This window comes from Lissotriton vulgaris, chromosome 10 (genome assembly GCF_964263255.1).
Source record: "Lissotriton vulgaris chromosome 10, aLisVul1.2, whole genome shotgun sequence".
NCBI classification, from domain to species: domain Eukaryota; kingdom Metazoa; phylum Chordata; class Amphibia; order Caudata; family Salamandridae; genus Lissotriton; species Lissotriton vulgaris.
Window position 1 is genome coordinate 413859854 of NC_141698.1, and position 16611 is coordinate 413876464.

At 43.7% G+C, this 16611-nt stretch overlaps 1 protein-coding gene across 1 annotated transcript in view; it reads right to left on the bottom strand.

Moving 5' to 3' along the window:
• Nucleotides 1-16611, bottom strand: part of NME3 (NME/NM23 nucleoside diphosphate kinase 3) — a 165147-nt gene that overhangs the window by 44814 nt on the left and 103722 nt on the right. The window contains exon 4 of the mRNA XM_086941242.1: nt 4918-5030. Within this exon, the coding sequence (XP_086797368.1) occupies nt 4918-5030 (113 nt within the window). The remainder of the gene's footprint in view (nt 1-4917; nt 5031-16611) is intronic.

Genomic DNA, 16611 nt, shown 5'->3' on the forward strand with positions numbered 1-16611 from the left:
TTCCGCTAGTATCGTTGCTCGCAAGAGTTCTGGCGAGATTCGTCTATGTGCGGATTTGAGAGCCATATTTGAGAGCAATATTCTCATTGACTGTCACCCCTTACCCAGAATCCAAGAAATGTTAGCTAATCTGGGTGGTAGTAGGTATTTTACAACAATAGACTTAAAATCTGCCTACCATAAGATTCCACTCTCAAAAGAATATCAACCCTTGACCACATTTGTTACTCCTTTTGGGGTTTATATGTACAAACGTTTACCTTTTGGACTAGCGTCCGCCGCTAGCGTTTTTCAACGTCTCATGGACCAATTATTCTCACACATGCACTGCATTCAAGCGTTCCAAGATGACATTTTAATTCACTCTGCAACATTGGAATCACACCACAGTCTTCTTGAAACTGTTTTACAAAAGTTAGAAAGCGCAGGTATGACTATTAATAAAAACAAGTTCAAATTTATCACTCAGGACGTAGATGATTTAGGTCACAATATTTCTGTTAGTGGCATAAAACCTGTTATCTATAATTAATGCCATCAAGGACGCTCCAAGACCCAAGATAAAGATGCTCTGAGAACATTTTTAGGGCTATGCGAGTACTACCCTCGTTTTCTTCAAAGCTATGCCCTAATTGTTCAACCTCTTAGAAATTTACTTTAAAAAAAATGCAAAATACATATGGTCTGAGGAAACTCAAGGGTCTTTTGAATCAGTTAAGAAATTAATTTTTGAAGCACCAGCTATTAGAGCATTTTCACATGGACAATCTACCACTGTAACAGAAGATGCTAGCTCAAAAGGTTTAGGAGCTGTATTAAGCCAAGTGATCGATGGTCAAGAGTATACTATTGCGTTTGCTTCAAGAGTTCTAAGTGGTGCAGCATCTAACTATAGCACGATTGAAAGGGAGGCTTTGGCGTGTTGTTGGGCCGTCAAAAAGTTCTGTATGTATATTTGGGGTTCCAGATTCAAGCTTTTTTTAGACCACAAACCCTTGATGTACATGCTTGGTAATAGCTGCTCTAACAGAGCTTCCTCTAGATTGGTCAGACTGTTGGCTAGGTTGCAGGAATTTAATTTCGAAATTAAATACATACCTGGTAGAAAGAATGTCAGAGCTGACTTTTTGTCACGTATTCCTTTGGATAACACTGACTTGGATTTGGTTGTCAAGGAAAATTATTCTGATGTTGTCTTCACCATAAGCGATTTGACACAATCTAGCAAACTATCTGAGGAAGAGTGGATTTCTTGTGGTAAAGATGATCTCTGTCTTGAAAGAGTAAAGATATTTTTAATCCAAGGTTGGCCTGGTGACAGGAGCTTATCTATGCAAGACAAATACTACTCACAAGTGGCAGCAGAATTATCCATAGTGAATGATGTTTAAGTCAGAGAGGACAAGGTGGTGTCATCTGAAGGTATGAGGTCAAAAATGATTTCCCTTGCCCATGAGGAACATCTAGTACTGTAAGGAAGATTAAGGAAATGTACTGGTGGCCAGGTATTGGTGGTCAAGTTAAGAATTTTGTAGAGTGCCCTGAATGTTTATGTTCAGATAAGCATTGGCGCACTTCCAATTTCTCCTTTGTGCCCTACAGAGTGGCCTAAAGGTTCTTGGCAAAGGTTAGGAATGGATTTTTCAGGTCTGTTCAATCTGCTTGGAGGAGATAATAGATGTTTGATTGTGATAATTGATTATCTTTCTAAGTGGCTATATTTTTCATTTGTAAAGAGAACTGATTCTAAATCTGTGGTTACATTTTTACAACGTTTATTCATGATTGAAGGTTTTCCTTCTGAAATTGTGACCGACAACGGAACCCATTTTGTCTCTAATGAATTTGAACGTTTTCTGAATGATGTATCTGTATTTTAGCTCCTCTATGTAGTCCAGCTTCTAATGGCCTTGTGGAAAGAGCCAACAGATTATTGAAAGAAGGTGTGCAGACAGCTCTTGCTAACAACCTTGATGTTTGTAAGTATCTTTGTGGTAAGGTCTGGAGCTACAACACAACACCGCACTCAACCAATGATGTTTTTCCTTATGTTTTACTAAGAGGTAGAAAACCTATTTCTATAATTAGTCCATCGTGGTTGAGAGATAAATTAGGAGACCTCGATACCAACATTAGGTTAAGCAAGGTCAGGGAACATGTTAAACAAGAACAAACAACATACAAAAGAAATTGTGATTTGAGGAAACATGTCAAAGTGACTTCTTTGTTTCCTGGTGACTGGGTGCTTATAAAGAAACCAATTAAGGTTAGCAAAGGAGAATCAAGATTTTCTGAACCTGCACAAATTGTTAAGAGTATCAAAAATGGCAGTAATGCTACAAAATCGTGGTTGGTGGAATAGAAATGCTGTGGTCAAAATTACTCAAGACAAGCTAAGATAATTTGTGAGAGATTTAAAACTCAAACTGATGCTAGTTGGTTTGATTTTGGTGATCTTGTTCATAAGGACGACATTGATAATCACACTTCTTTTCATTCACATGAGAGTGTTGGGAGTGGTGATTCTGAAAATATTGTTCCCAGAGTTCAAAATTCTCTGGAAATTGTCCGAGAAAATGCCTGTGGATCCGGTGCTAATGCACCATTCAGGTGTAGGTTTCGCATCCAAACTCCCTTTCGTTCTGATGATTTTGTATATTATTGTTTTTTTAATGTATTTATTTATTTATTGTGTGTGTTATAGGACGGCGGTGTGTAGAGAGTGGGTTTCTGGTTATGTGTGAGTACGCCTTTAAAAGAATGTGGTATTACTTTGTATTCTGTATTCTAGAATGTTATATGTGCATCTTTTCATTTACTACCAGCAAAATTCACTGGATTAGTCATGTGTCCATTGTAAGGAAATAAATCATGTTTTTTGTACAATTCAACTTTGGAGTTGCTTCCTGATTTTTCCAGGAATGAACTTCCTACACCAACGTACGATTGATGATCTGGAGGATACTGAGCTGTAGGAACAAGTGATCAGGAGAAGTTAGGGCTTTGTTTACAAGCTATGACGGAGGAGCAGACTGTACTCGCTACAAAGCTGGGAGACAGTGAAAAAAGGTCTAGCTTCAACAACATTGAAATGAGGGGAGACTCACCCTCAGTCCAGAATGATACCTAATAACTTACATTCTGATCCTCTACCAAAGTTTTGCAGGACCGGAACAAACTGGGCATGATAGTGAATCAATATTCGCCCATTGTGTCTGAACAGATTATAAGCAAAAGACTATTTCTCCAGAGGTCCTGATATTGAGACACCATTACAAGCTGAAAGAACACATCATGAAGACAGCCCTTCTAAGTGTCCAAAACAAGCTTGTCTCAAATCGAGAACCCATCACATCTGGCCAGATCAAGATGGAAGATTTAACAGCCTTCCTCCACGAAAAGATCCTGTATCGTTGACTATTCCAAATCAAGCACATCTTCATGCTTAGTGTAAAAACAGTGGAACTGACTTCATCCTCAGAGGCAATGAGAACCCTGGTCATATCAGAGGAGTAAGAAGAGAAACTTAAGCTAGGAAGGCCTAATCAGTATCCTCATTCAAGGGGGATCCTCAGGCCTCAGAAGACGAAAAACACCACTCTGCAGCACAAAACCCTGACGGGAGAAATGAACAGCTGAAAGTTCAAGCTACTCTTTTATGGAGACGGATCGATTGGCCTTGAGAGTCCTTCTGTTAATATTCTTTTTGCGCACTATCTTTTTCAGGTTTGATCTCAGCCTGATTATCATCAAGAACTAATCTGTTCACCTTAGAAGAGGCAGAACTTGATAATGTATTTTCTAAACATCATAATAGCAAACCTGGTCCTAGTTTGAAGTATTTAAAAAAAAACACAGAACAGTTTAAAAACTCTTGCATCACAATCACTGTAAACAAGGGGATTCTTTGCTTATCTCCCCATCAAATGTTATTTCCAATTTTATTGTTGAACCATCTGTGTTCACACCACGTGTTATTAAAAAATGTTCTCAGACACAGAAGCGACGCGTTTCGGTGGTATCTGATACTTCCCCACCTTCTTCAGTCTAACACACAGTTATTACAAATCTCCCCAAAATCATTCCTTTCATGGGTGAGTCGAGGGACAATTCAATTGCTCCCTTTGATAAAACCGGGTGTCTATATGAAGATCATCCACATCCTGACACTTGACATAGGTGTCCAAATCGACCTCCCTTATGCCTGTCGATTCTCGGTCTCCCTCTGTTGGAAAGTTAAAACCATACACGATAGGACAAACACCAGGGACCACTGCCTCCTTGGTATACTGTAGCAAGGATCCAATGTGTAGAAACCACAGGAGCTATGGCTGCCTTTAAAGGGGGGGAGGTGTGTGGTATTCCATTACATTATGTCATCTGGAACTTTCCTATGTCACTCAGTAGAGTGTTAGGTTCTTGGAATGTTTCTCCTTGAAGGTGTACTGGACTGCTGAACTGATGATGAAGACACCTCTTTCCTCCTGTGGTTGTTAAGCTGTTCTTCCTACTAATAAACCTGCTTGAACCTACTCATCGTGTAGTCTTCTTTACTACACACACCATCAGGAATAATTAGATAGAGATCTAGTGGTCCAACTTTCACCAGGACTCTTGCGTCTCCTGGCTTACTTCTGTTGTCTATCAAACGTAATTGTTAAAAAGCTATACATTTCAACAGTGATGTGGGAGGGGAATATGATGCCTCATTTTCATATATCCAGGGCAGAGTTTCCACATATTCTTGTTGCAGGCACTTAATACAATTTCTGGGTCTGATGTTCTTACCACCTGGGTGTCTGTTTCCCTCTAGTGGGCTACTGGTATTTTTAACAAACGAGACTAGCAGAGCATTTAGACTCTCCCTTCAGAGTTGTACGCTATGTGGTTCGAGTACACATTAAAGCGTGTTCTTACCTGCCAACATCCACGCACAGGTCCCCTCGAATCGTCCCTGGCAGAGAGTCAGCGGGGATGGTTTCTCCAATCATGGTGCGAGCAGTCTTCACCACGTCAAGCCCCTGCCAAACCTGTGCGGTATCAGGGTTACCGGAAGAGAAAACAAGAGAAGAGGCTCGAGTTGGGGGTCTTCACAGATAACAAACTTGCGTTTGAAAACAGTAGGATGGAGATCGAGATCAAAGCTCCAGGTTAGTGAGGAAAACAAGACAGTAACAAATCACAATTTTTGGTGACATGACTTCTGAACAATTTGACTAATTAAAGCTACACACAAGCTGTGCTCATAGGTCATCTCTCATTGCACCAAATAAAGTCCAGAGAATGACTGTTAACTTATCAGGGTTTAATTTTAAACCCCCGAAAAGTTTAAATGTTGGACCATGGTGGTGATCAAACAGTACAGAAATCTGAAACATGTTACGCAGAGAGTGTATGTCAAACTATTTAAAAAAAAACAGCTCACCCACGGGTCGATCGTTAACACTACAAATTGAAATAACCTTTATACAAATAAGGATCAAAACCCCCTGAAAAGAAGCATGCGTTGTGGGACTGATCCACAACTTCCATTACCAAAAAGTAACAATCCCCATTGGAGCTAAAATGTAAAAAGCTGCACAATTACACTTCAAACTGCGACTCAAAAGTATTGCAGCCTAACAAACTTGCCCTGCTTTCCTCAACCTTCTCCCCATTTACAGGATACACAAATCTCACAAGCGTTTTGTTGGTACATCTCTAAAAGTACAAGGTGCAACGCCCTGCATTTCCAGCACCTGAGGTGGGGCGAATTCCTCTTTAGAAAGATAAACCTGTTCCCCCCATCTATGTACCCACGGCAGTCCACCTACCGTCACGAAGGTCACATTTTATTTTTGATTCAACATAATCTAATACCTTCCTCCTTCTCCAAGGTTTTTCAAGCTTATCCTCTTTTTAAGGGGTTGTCACAATGACGGGAACAGTCGGATTATAACCATACAGGTGTCTCCAGGGCCCATGGTCACACACGCCTCTAATAAACGCCACTCCTAACTCACCTTCATTCTGTTATGTTATGTTATGTTATTTGTACACTTCTATAGCGCACGGCCACTCCACTGGAGTATCCCGGCGCTTTAACGAAGACTCCCAACCGAAGATGGGGAAAAACATAACACCAAAAGGGCATACAAACACAGAAACAGCATCAAGATTACGGGAAGAGCCAAGTCTTAAGGGCCTTGCGGAAAGACAGAAGACTGGCAGTCTGTCTTAAAGAGATTGGAAGATCATTCCAGGCATGAGGGGCTAAGTGACGAAAAGACCGTCCTCCTGCTCTTGCCCGTTTGATAGTGGGAACACTCATTTTTGATAAGGACGAGGATCTAAGAGATCTAGGAGGGGTATACCAAGACAGTCGTTTGGAGATATATTTGGGGCCTATGCCATGCAAGGCCTTGAAAGTCGTGGTCAATGTTTTAAATAAAATCCTTTTTGCAACTGGGAGCCAATGCAATGTGGCAAGAAGATCCGTGGCTCTGGCTTTCCTTGGAAGACCAAAAATGGCATGGGCTGCGGAATTCTGGGCGATTTGCAGACGCCTGACCAGATATTTGGGAAGTCCCAGAAACAAAATGTTTGCATAATCCAGCCTGGAGCAGATCAGTGCCTGGACAATAATTTTTCTGTGCTGGATAGACACTAGGGGGAGAAATTTGCGAAGCATCCGCAGGATGCCGAAACATTTCCCAGTGAGAGATGAAATATGTGGTCCGAAAGATAGCTTGTTGTCAATCACCACTCCCAAATTTTTGGCTTTCACAGACGAGCTAGTGGGAGGAGACATATCTTTCGGCCACCAGATTTTCCAATCGGGTTCAGATGTACAGCCAAAGAAGAGCAACTCCGACTTGTCGGCGTTGCACTTCAGCCCATGGCGTCCAAACCACTCAAAAACAGCACTCAAACATGCGTTGACCTGGACACCATCAAACTGACCATCCCTGTCACTTACAAAGAGGAGCTGGGTGTCGTCAGCATAGCTGACAATCCGGGCGCCAAAAGACTCTGCTGTCACCGCCAGGGGGGCCATAAAGATGTTAAACAGGAGGGGGCTCAAAATGGAACCTTGAGGGACCCCCACTTCAAGTGGTGACATTTCAGCAGAGAAGGGTGGCGCCCAGATTGTCTGCCGGCGGTCAGCCAAGAAGGATTTTAGCCAATTCCACACCGTTCCCCGCAGACCAAAGTCCCAGAGTCTGGAAAGAAGAAGTGCGTGGGGAACGGTGTCGAACGCCGCCGACAGATCTAGCATAATCAGTACCACTTTTTTACCAACATCCAACTCCTCCCTGATGGCATCTGTGACTTCAAGGAGCGCGGTCTCCGTGCTGAAATTTGCACGGAAGCCAGATTGAGTACTATGCAACAGACCCCTTTCCTCGATAAAATTGGAAATAGATCTGTGAGCAAACCTTTCAGTCACTTTCGCCAGAGCAGGGAGTAAGGAGATGGGTCTGTAATTTGCATGGACTGCAGGGTCGAGCGTAGGTTTTTTTTATAAGTGGCAAGATCATGGCACTCTTCCAGGCTTTGGGAACTACCCCGGAAGAGAGTGACAGATTCAAGATGGGATTTATCAAGTCATTAAGAACAGGTGCCATATTTGCTAGACACTTGGCAGGGCAAGGATCCTGTGGAGATCCGGATTTGAGACTTGTCAGAATAGCAAGAGAACTCTCATGATCTAATGGGGGAAAATTGGACAGAAAGGGGCCTTGATCTGGCAAGGGACACCCCAGACTTGTCGTATGCTGCTGGAAAGTGGCCTGGAGAGAAGATTGAATAGAGGTAATTTTCTGTACAAAATAGACAGCTAATTCCTTCAACCAAGTTTCGGAGTGAGCATGGGTCGGAGTATAAGCAGAGGGAGAGGTGAAATCTTTAACCACCCTGAAAATTTCCTTGCAAGAATGCTCCGCTTCATTTATTCTAGATAGGATTTTTTACCATCCCAAATTAATTTATGGTAGGCTCGAGTCAGCGTCTTAAAATTTAGTCTCTCAGAAAGATCATAGGATCGCCTCTATTCTCTTTCTGCTTTCTTAAGATCTTGTCGTGCTTTTTTTTAGATGAGGGGTAAACCAAGGAGCAGATGTTCTCTTGTCTGCAGAATTATGTTTCTTGGCCGGAAGCAAGCTCTCTAGACGGTCTGTGAACCAATTTTGGAAGAGATCAATATACTCCTCTACATTGTCAGAGGTGGGACACGGGAAGTTAGTTATAACATTTGATAGCATCTCTCTAGTAAGAAGATGGAAAGATTTAGAGAGATGCTTTAGCGACCCTACATGTTTGGACCGTGATGAAACCATGACAGAGATGGAAAAAGTGATAAGAAAATGATCTGACCACAAAACTGGCATGGGAGGGTCAACACAGATAGGAGAAGTAGAAAAAATCTGGTCGAGCGTGTGGCCTTTATTATGAGACGGTCCTACCACATAAGGAGATAGGCCAAACACGGAAGTAATATCTAACAGTTTTAGAGTGTCCGGATCCGAGCTATTATCCATATGGATATTTAAGTCACCTAATAAAAGGCAATGATTGGACCTAAGGCATGGTATTGATAGGGCAGCCTGTAGTTCTTCCAAAAACAGCCCCACCGAACCTGGTGATCTGTAGACCAGGATACCAGTACAGGCCTGGGAAGATGAGAGCTGGAGAGTAAAGCCTAATGCTTCACAGCCCTGTATATTATCTACTGAGAACGTATGGCAAACAATATTCTTATTAACTATAATTGCCACTCCACCACCTCTACCAGATGACCTATCTTTCCTATAAATGTTATAGGCGGAAGGTACGGCATTTGCCAAATCGGGAGAGGAAGAATCGGACAGCCAAGTTTCCGTAAGGAACAGACAGGATATCTTAGAATCCTGTAACATATTCCAAATGTCTAGAGCATGGCTGGGTAGGGATCTAGTATTCTCTATTCCTGTTAAACGACTTCTTAGGTTACAAGAGTGGCCCTGTACAAAAATTATAACTAAATAAAGCATCTGCTCTCTGAAAACGTGTCTGTGATTTTGATAGTCACGCAGGCATGGGAAAGAGTCAGTCACAGGTCAATTACACCTGAAGACGCAGTAACTTTTCCCTCATCTTTGGCCTTTCTGGAGTACAGGCCTAACCTATGCCCTGCCTCACCCTACTACCCCTGGCCTATCACAAGATATGGCCTTAAAGGAGCTATGCCTTATTATGTAAAGATCAGTCTGCACCTGTAATGCCCTCCTCTCGTTCTCGGCCTCTCTTTTTTCTTTCTCAAATTCTCCTCTCTCTTCACCTTCTATCTATTTGGATGTAAAACGATGTTGGCAGTGGGGTGTCTAGTGCAGTATGCTAGCCTTTAACAATCAGTCTGCCGTCCAGGATGTATGAGGGAGAGGCCGGCATAAACAGAGCAGATGGTGGTAGGTGAAATGCGCCCATGCTGTCCCTCCCAGCCCTGGTAAATGGAGAGCATCCAGCTTCCCTTCACCCAACACAAAGTGATCCATGGCGCAAGGCTAGCAACTCAGACCTACGGGGTAGCTCACACACTGGCCTACACTGCAATGTGGTCAATTCCTCCGGAAGGGCAGTAGGGCTGTAGCAGCCAGGCTAAAACTGACGTAAGCCTGGCATGTGACTGATTCTTCCGATATCAATCAGCATTTTTATAGAGGTGCCTAGGAAGGGAACCAACACGCAAGCTCGCCATAATTTTCGTTCGATCTCTTTAACTTCCTCTCTTCTGAGAGTTAACACTCTTTTCTTCTATTTCCACATGCCACCTATTTAAATTCTAAGTCTTGGAACAGGCCTTCACATGGAACTCGTGTTTCAAACAATATAAATGAGACAGAATGTAACTGTCCGGAATTAATCTAAAACACGTTCTTGATAGTAAGACAGACATTATGTGTCATGAATCAATCAATATCAAGAACAAAACTGAAGGGCCAGAATGGAAAAATTCAGTCCAATCCAGCCGCACTGGGATTTAATTTTAAGGTTCAAACAGCAATAAAATTACAAAAGCAAGATGAAGCAGTGAAGTGAACTGAGAGAAAGTTTTGGCTGGAAGCCCCAAGTAAAAAACCATAACCATAGAAGAAAATAAATTTGTGACAAAGATATTTGAGGATCAATGGTACATTGGTACAAATAAGACGGACTCCTTAGCACATAGCAAAGGACAACACTGGGCAGTTCCCATAGTGTGGGGATTAGAATATGTCTGTCTATATTGGTGTCGACCCGTTTCGACTACGCCAGAAGAGAGGGTTTCCTCAGGACTGATGATAAGCAGGGGAGCTGGTGACAGGAGCAGACTTAGCTAATGCTCTAGTGAAATCACAGGTAATAATGTGTACATATTATTATGATGCATGCTGGTGGAGGGAGACTGGGTGCAAAGTGTAGCTCCAGAGCTCCACAAGCCGCAAGAGGTAGGCCCAGGAAGATGCCTGTGTAGGAAATGTGCAGCAGTCAGGCTCAATAGTACTGTATGCTGATAATAATCTTATCTCCAGGTGTGTATTACCGGTGTGTCTCTTACCTCAGCCCACTGAGGGGAACTGAGCATAAATGTGATAGTTACTGCCACCAAGATGCAAGGAAAGGATAATGTTACTTACCCAGTAAACATCTGTTCTTGGAATGTGCAACTGTACATTCACATGCTTTGCATACTCCTGCCAGCTAGCGTTGAGTTCGGATGTTTGCAATTTGTGTTTCTTCAAAGAAGTCTTTTTCAGTCTGATGTATGTGGCTCCTCCTTTCGGTGATAGTGCGCATGAGCATCGACTCCGTTGTTGGATTGTTTTCCCGCAGAGGGTGAGAATGGAGTTAGTAAGTATAGAATAGAGATGTCCATGTGTTTGTATGTAGAATAAGAAAGAGAACTGCAACAGTTACAGGTACCCGGGGAGGCGGATGGGCGCATGTGAATCTACAGCTGTACATGCCAAGAACAGATGTTTACTGGGTAAGTAACATGATCCGTCCGAGGCATGTGAGCCGTAGAACACATGCTTTGGATAGATTATATAGCAGTATTCTCCCAAAGCTGTGGCTAACCTGTAGCTGTTGGAGTCGTCTGAAACAATGTCCTAAGTACTGCCTGGCCCACATTAGCTTGTTGTTTCGCTAACACATCTACACAATAGTGCTTGGTGAATGTGTGCGGTGTAGAACATGTTGCAGCTTTACAAATGTCAACTATGGGGATGTTTCCTAAGAAGGCCATAGTAGCCCCTATTTTACGAGTGGAATGCGCTCTAGGGGGTATAGTTAAAGTTCTTTTAGCTTTTGCATAACAAGTTTGACTGCATTTAACAATCCACCTGGCAATACCTGACTTGGATATGGGATTGTGTGGTGGTGCAAAAGCAACAAAAAGTTGTTTGGTTTTGCGAAATGATTTTGTCCTTTCAATGTAATATAAAAAGTCTAAGGTGTGTAGAGCTCGTTCTGCCACTTAATCAGGTTGAGGAAAGAATACTGGTAATTCAACGGACTGATTGATATGAAAGGCAGAAACTACCTTAGGTAGAAACTTGGGATTAGTTCGAAGACTCACTTTGTCTATGTGAAGTTAGAAAGAAGGTTCTTCTATGGTTAGTGCCTGTAGTTCACCCACTCTCCTCAGTGAAGTGGCTGCAATAAGGAAAGCAGGAGAGAAACTGTGGCTCACATTTATGCACAGGTTCAAAAGGTGAGCCCATTAATCTTGTGAAGACTATGTTAAGAGTCCACACTGGGGCAAGTGGAAGTCTTGGTGGTATAACTCTTTTAAGTCCTTCAATGAAAGCTTTGATTACCGTCACCTTGAAAAGCGATAAATGTTGCCTATTTTGTAAATACACAGCTACTACAGTGACATGTAGTCGGATTGAAGTGTAAGCTAATCCTGTCTGCTGCAAGTGTAACAGATAACAAATTATATTTTGTATTGAAGCATCAAGAGGATTGATGTTATTAAAATAGATAACAAAACGTTTCCATTTAGCTGCATAACAGGCTCTTGTAGTAGGTCTTCTGGCCTCTCTGGTGATGTTCATACAGTCTGGTGGTCGATTTAGATAACGAAACTCTATGATTTCAGGAGCCAGATCACGAGGTTCAGTTGTTTGGGATCTGGATGCCCGATTTTTCCATAGCTCTGTGTGAGCAGACTGGATGTGGGGTGTAGCTTTTGATGTGGAACGAAAAACAGCGCCAACAGGGTTGTGAACCACGGTTGACGGGACCATGTAGGAGCTACCAGGATCAGAGTGAGGGATGTTTGACGTTCCGAACCACTAATGGAATGAGTGGGAGAGGCGGAAAAGAATAGGCAAATACTCTTGACCAGTTCATCCATAGTGCATTGCCTTTGGAGAGTGGGTGTAGGTACATGGAGGCGAAGTTTGGGCATTTTGCGTTTTGGTGTGTGGCAAAATAATCTGAAAGTATGGGAGGAGAACTTGAGGGTGTAGTTCCCATTTGTGTATTTGCTATCTCTGTCTGCTGAGAAGATCGGCAATCTGATTGTTCACTCCTGGGAGGTGTTCTGCTAGGAGATAGATTTTGTGGTGAATGGCCCACCTCCAAATATCCTGGCCAAGTGTGACAGTTGGCGATAGTGTGTCCCCCGTCTTTGTATGCAATACATAGCTGTCAGGTTGTCGGTACGACTAGGACAGCTTTGCCCACCAGGTGAGTCTGAAATGCTGTGAGCACTAGAAACACTGCTAGCAGCTCTAGATGTTTATGTGGAGGTTTTTTTTGCTGTTGACTCTACAGGCCTTGCACTGTGTGGTGTTGAAGATGAGCCCCCAAACCAGTGAGGAATGCATCCGCTGTTAGCATTGTCTGTGGAACTGGGTCTATGAAGGGCTGTCCTTTTGATACATTTTGTGTGTTCCACCACTGCAGACAGCGATGAGAACGGCCGCTTACCAAGACTTGATTGGTTATCAGACCCTGCGATTGATTCCACTGACTTGCTAAGCATTCCTGCAGCCTGGAATGGGGAACGATCAAGATGCACGATGCCATCTTTCCCAGTAGTTGCATATACATTCGGGCTGGAAGTGAGTGATTGGACAAACTGGAGAACTAAAGCCTAAATGTTGCAAATTCTGGCTGCACTGGGAAAGGCCAGAGCCTTTTGAGTATCTAAAGTGGCTCCTAGGTAATCTTGAGTGTTGGAAGGTTGGAGATGCAATTTCAACACATTGACTGTGAACCTCAGTTGGTGCAGCAACTGCAGCTTCCTAGGAGTATGTTGGAGACACTTTGAATACATACTGGCTTTGATGACCCAGTCGCCCAAGTAGGGGAAGACATGAATGTGTTGTCTTCTCAGATGAGCATCGACTACTGGCAGAAATTTTGTAAAGACTGGGAGCAGTGGTGACTCCGAAGGGGAGTACCTTGAACTGGTAATGTTGGCACGCTATCACAAATCTGAGAAATTTACAATGAGAGGGATGTATTGGAATATGGAAGCAGGTGTCCTTTAAGTCTAGAGTAGACAGAAACTCACCCTGCTGCAGGAGTGGGAGCACTTGTTGAAGTGTTACCATGTGCAAATGGTCTGACTGTATGTAAAGAATGAATTCTCTGAGGTACAAGATTTGCCTGAAAGAACCGTCCTTTTTGGGTAAGAGAAAATAAAAGGAGTATGCGCCAGACCTGTGGTATTGTAGTGGTACGGGTTCTTTTGTCCCTTTTAAAAGGAGAAACAGAGCCTCTTGTTTGAGCAGGTGTAAATGATCCGGTGACAGTTTGTGTGAACGTGGAGGAATGTCTGGAGGATTGTTGGTAAACTCCAGGCAATAACCAGAACGGATAATTCCCAGTTCCCATTTTTCTGTAGGTATTGACTGCCAGACTGGTAGGACATGTGAGAGACGCCCCCTACAGGTGTTAAATGGTCGGGGGAGTGTAGGCAAGTCACTGTTTGGTATTGGAGGGGGATGCGCTTGTGTTGGATCCTCTATCTCTGCCCTTGCCATTGTTGCCTCTGTAACCACCTCTGACGAAACCCTTAGAGGCAGAGGGTTGATTGTTGACTTTATAGGTGGTAGATGCAGTGTCTAAGGAGGTACTCTTGGAACCTCTGCGATAGAAGGAGCGCCAAAAGGAACCACGTCCTGCAGTTAAGTGGAGGGCTCCCACAGATTTGGCCACCTCTGTGTCCTTATTCAATTTTTAGGTCTCGCCTACGCAGTGTGCATGCGCTGCATAGGAGACCTTTAGACGTTGCTCTGTTCTTTTTCGAAGCATATACTCATGATTGTCTAATGATGAATCTAACACAGGGCCAAAGAGGTGTTCCTTATCAAATGGTGTGTTCAGGATAGAAGTTTGAACCTCTGGTTTAAAACCTGAAATAAGCAACCAGGCATACTTTCTTACAAGAACGCTGGTGTTGACAGCTTTGGCCGCATTGTCCGCATCATCGAGAGAGCACCTGAGTGAATTACTGGATATGAGCTGTGCCTCCCGCACTAGGCCTTGTGCCTTGGACTTGTGCTCATCAGGTAGAAATTAGAGCAACTGCCCCATTTCATCCCAATGCGCCCTGTCGTACCTCGCTAAAAGTGCTTGGGTATAGGAGATGCGCCAAAAGTTTGCAGCCTGGAAGGCTACTCTTTTCCCCGAAGCGTCTAGCAACTTAGATTCTTTTATCTGGAGGTGGAGCATCTCCTGTGGTTTGGGAATTAGCCCTTTTGCGTGCGTTGGAAACTACCAATGAATCCAAAGGTAACTGTCCGCTTATGTATGCTGGATTAGATGGCGCCAAGAAAGAAATTTGAGTTGGATAATGAGGATTGTGTCAGGAGCTCATATAAGTCCTGGTTGAAGGGCTAGGGGCTCCAGGGGGGCGATGGATGTTGTGTAGACGAATTGGATGGGAATTCTGACTTTTGAATTTTGAGAGGTGGACTCTGGGGCAAGGGAGGATCTGTACTCATCGTACGCTGGCCTTGCGGGATGTCTTCGTCCCTGTCGGAGTGGTAGTCAGAGATGGAGATAGGTTTGTGTTCTTCCTCGGCTCCCATAGTGTCTCAGGTCTCTTGTTCTGAATCTTCTCCAAAGAGGTACGGAATGGAACCGGTGTGTTGGCTCTGGAGGTCGCGATGTCGAGCCCGACGGTCACAGAGCATCTTCTTCGATTGGAAAGCCTTACACGCATTGCAGTCCTGATCTCTGTGGTCCGGAGATAAGTACAGGTTGCACACATCAGGTGAGTTGGTGTGCAGAAACATCGCGTGCCACCGAGGGCCGAATTTAAATGGAGTCCGTTCCATCTACTGCGAGGCGAACCGACGCTGGTAGGACCAAAGGCCTTTTACGATTGAAGGAGGGATTTTGCAGTAAATACGATATGCAGAGAATGGAATTACGCAATCGAAAACAATACCTTCAAAGGTGAGTGTATTACGCACCGAGGGCAACCGGAGAAACGGTGTTGAACCGGAGCACAGCAATTCACGTCCGAACTCGATGGTGGAAAAAAAACAATCTAACAATAGAGTTGATGCCCATGCGCACTGTCACCGAAAGGAGGAGTTACCTACCTCATGACTGGAAAAGACTTCTTTGAAGAAAAAAAATTGCAAACATCAGGACCCAACACTATATGGCAAGAGTATGCAAAGCATGTGATCTACAGCTCACATGCCTCAAACATAAATTAACTATACTGATGGGATCTAACCCTGTAATGCCAAATGACAGCAAAAAGGGTTCAGACTTCAGAAAGAATTTAAGTGCAGATTACAGCAGTAACATTAATCAAATAGTATATTATCACCAAATAGAGGCCATACCCATGAGTATGGATAGTATAATGCAGAATCCAGCCCCGATCGGCAAGTAGGATACGATGGCACAAGTGGCCTTCAGGCGTGCTCCCAGTCAGAGAATCGCCTAGGAATGAAGAGCGTCAGTGTCCTGGTGATCAGCGTGGTATATCTAGCTAAGACATGCAGCGTCCTCGAGGAGAGGGTGCGTTTTGTGGCGCCGTAGACATAAGGATGTGGTGGTGGCCAAGCCTCAACACCGCTATTGCTGTGTGGAGGGCAGACGTTGCTATTGGTAAAAATAATGCAGGATTTACTGGTTAGAGGTGTTTAATGGATAAAAATCCAACCAGGCCAATTGGCCGCATACTTGGGACGGCGGGGGGAGCAAAATGATCTCCAGGCTGTAGAGAGCCGTAAAGTTCACAGATTTAGAGGTAAACTCTCGATTCCTCAGGGCGTGTTAGGAAACAGGTATAGAAGGCTCCGATCTGACACGGAGCACTTCCATGGGCATGGGCACACTGCCAGGTTTGCTCAGGGGTGTGGGTGTAACCTGCGGGCTAACATGCAACAGATGGACGAGCACACACATTAAAATGTTAACACATTTAAAATGTAAACACATACAAAATGCGATAAAACACCAATGGTCATAGGGGAGAGGATGTAGCCTTACGGCTAAAGCGGTGGACCTCAAAGCTGGGGAACCAGGTTTTTCAGTCTAGGCAGGGACGCTCAGCATAGGGTGGCCAGAATTTTAAAGCCGGGACATCTCCCCAAAACAGAAGAGGACTGCTATTTTACTTCAACCTAG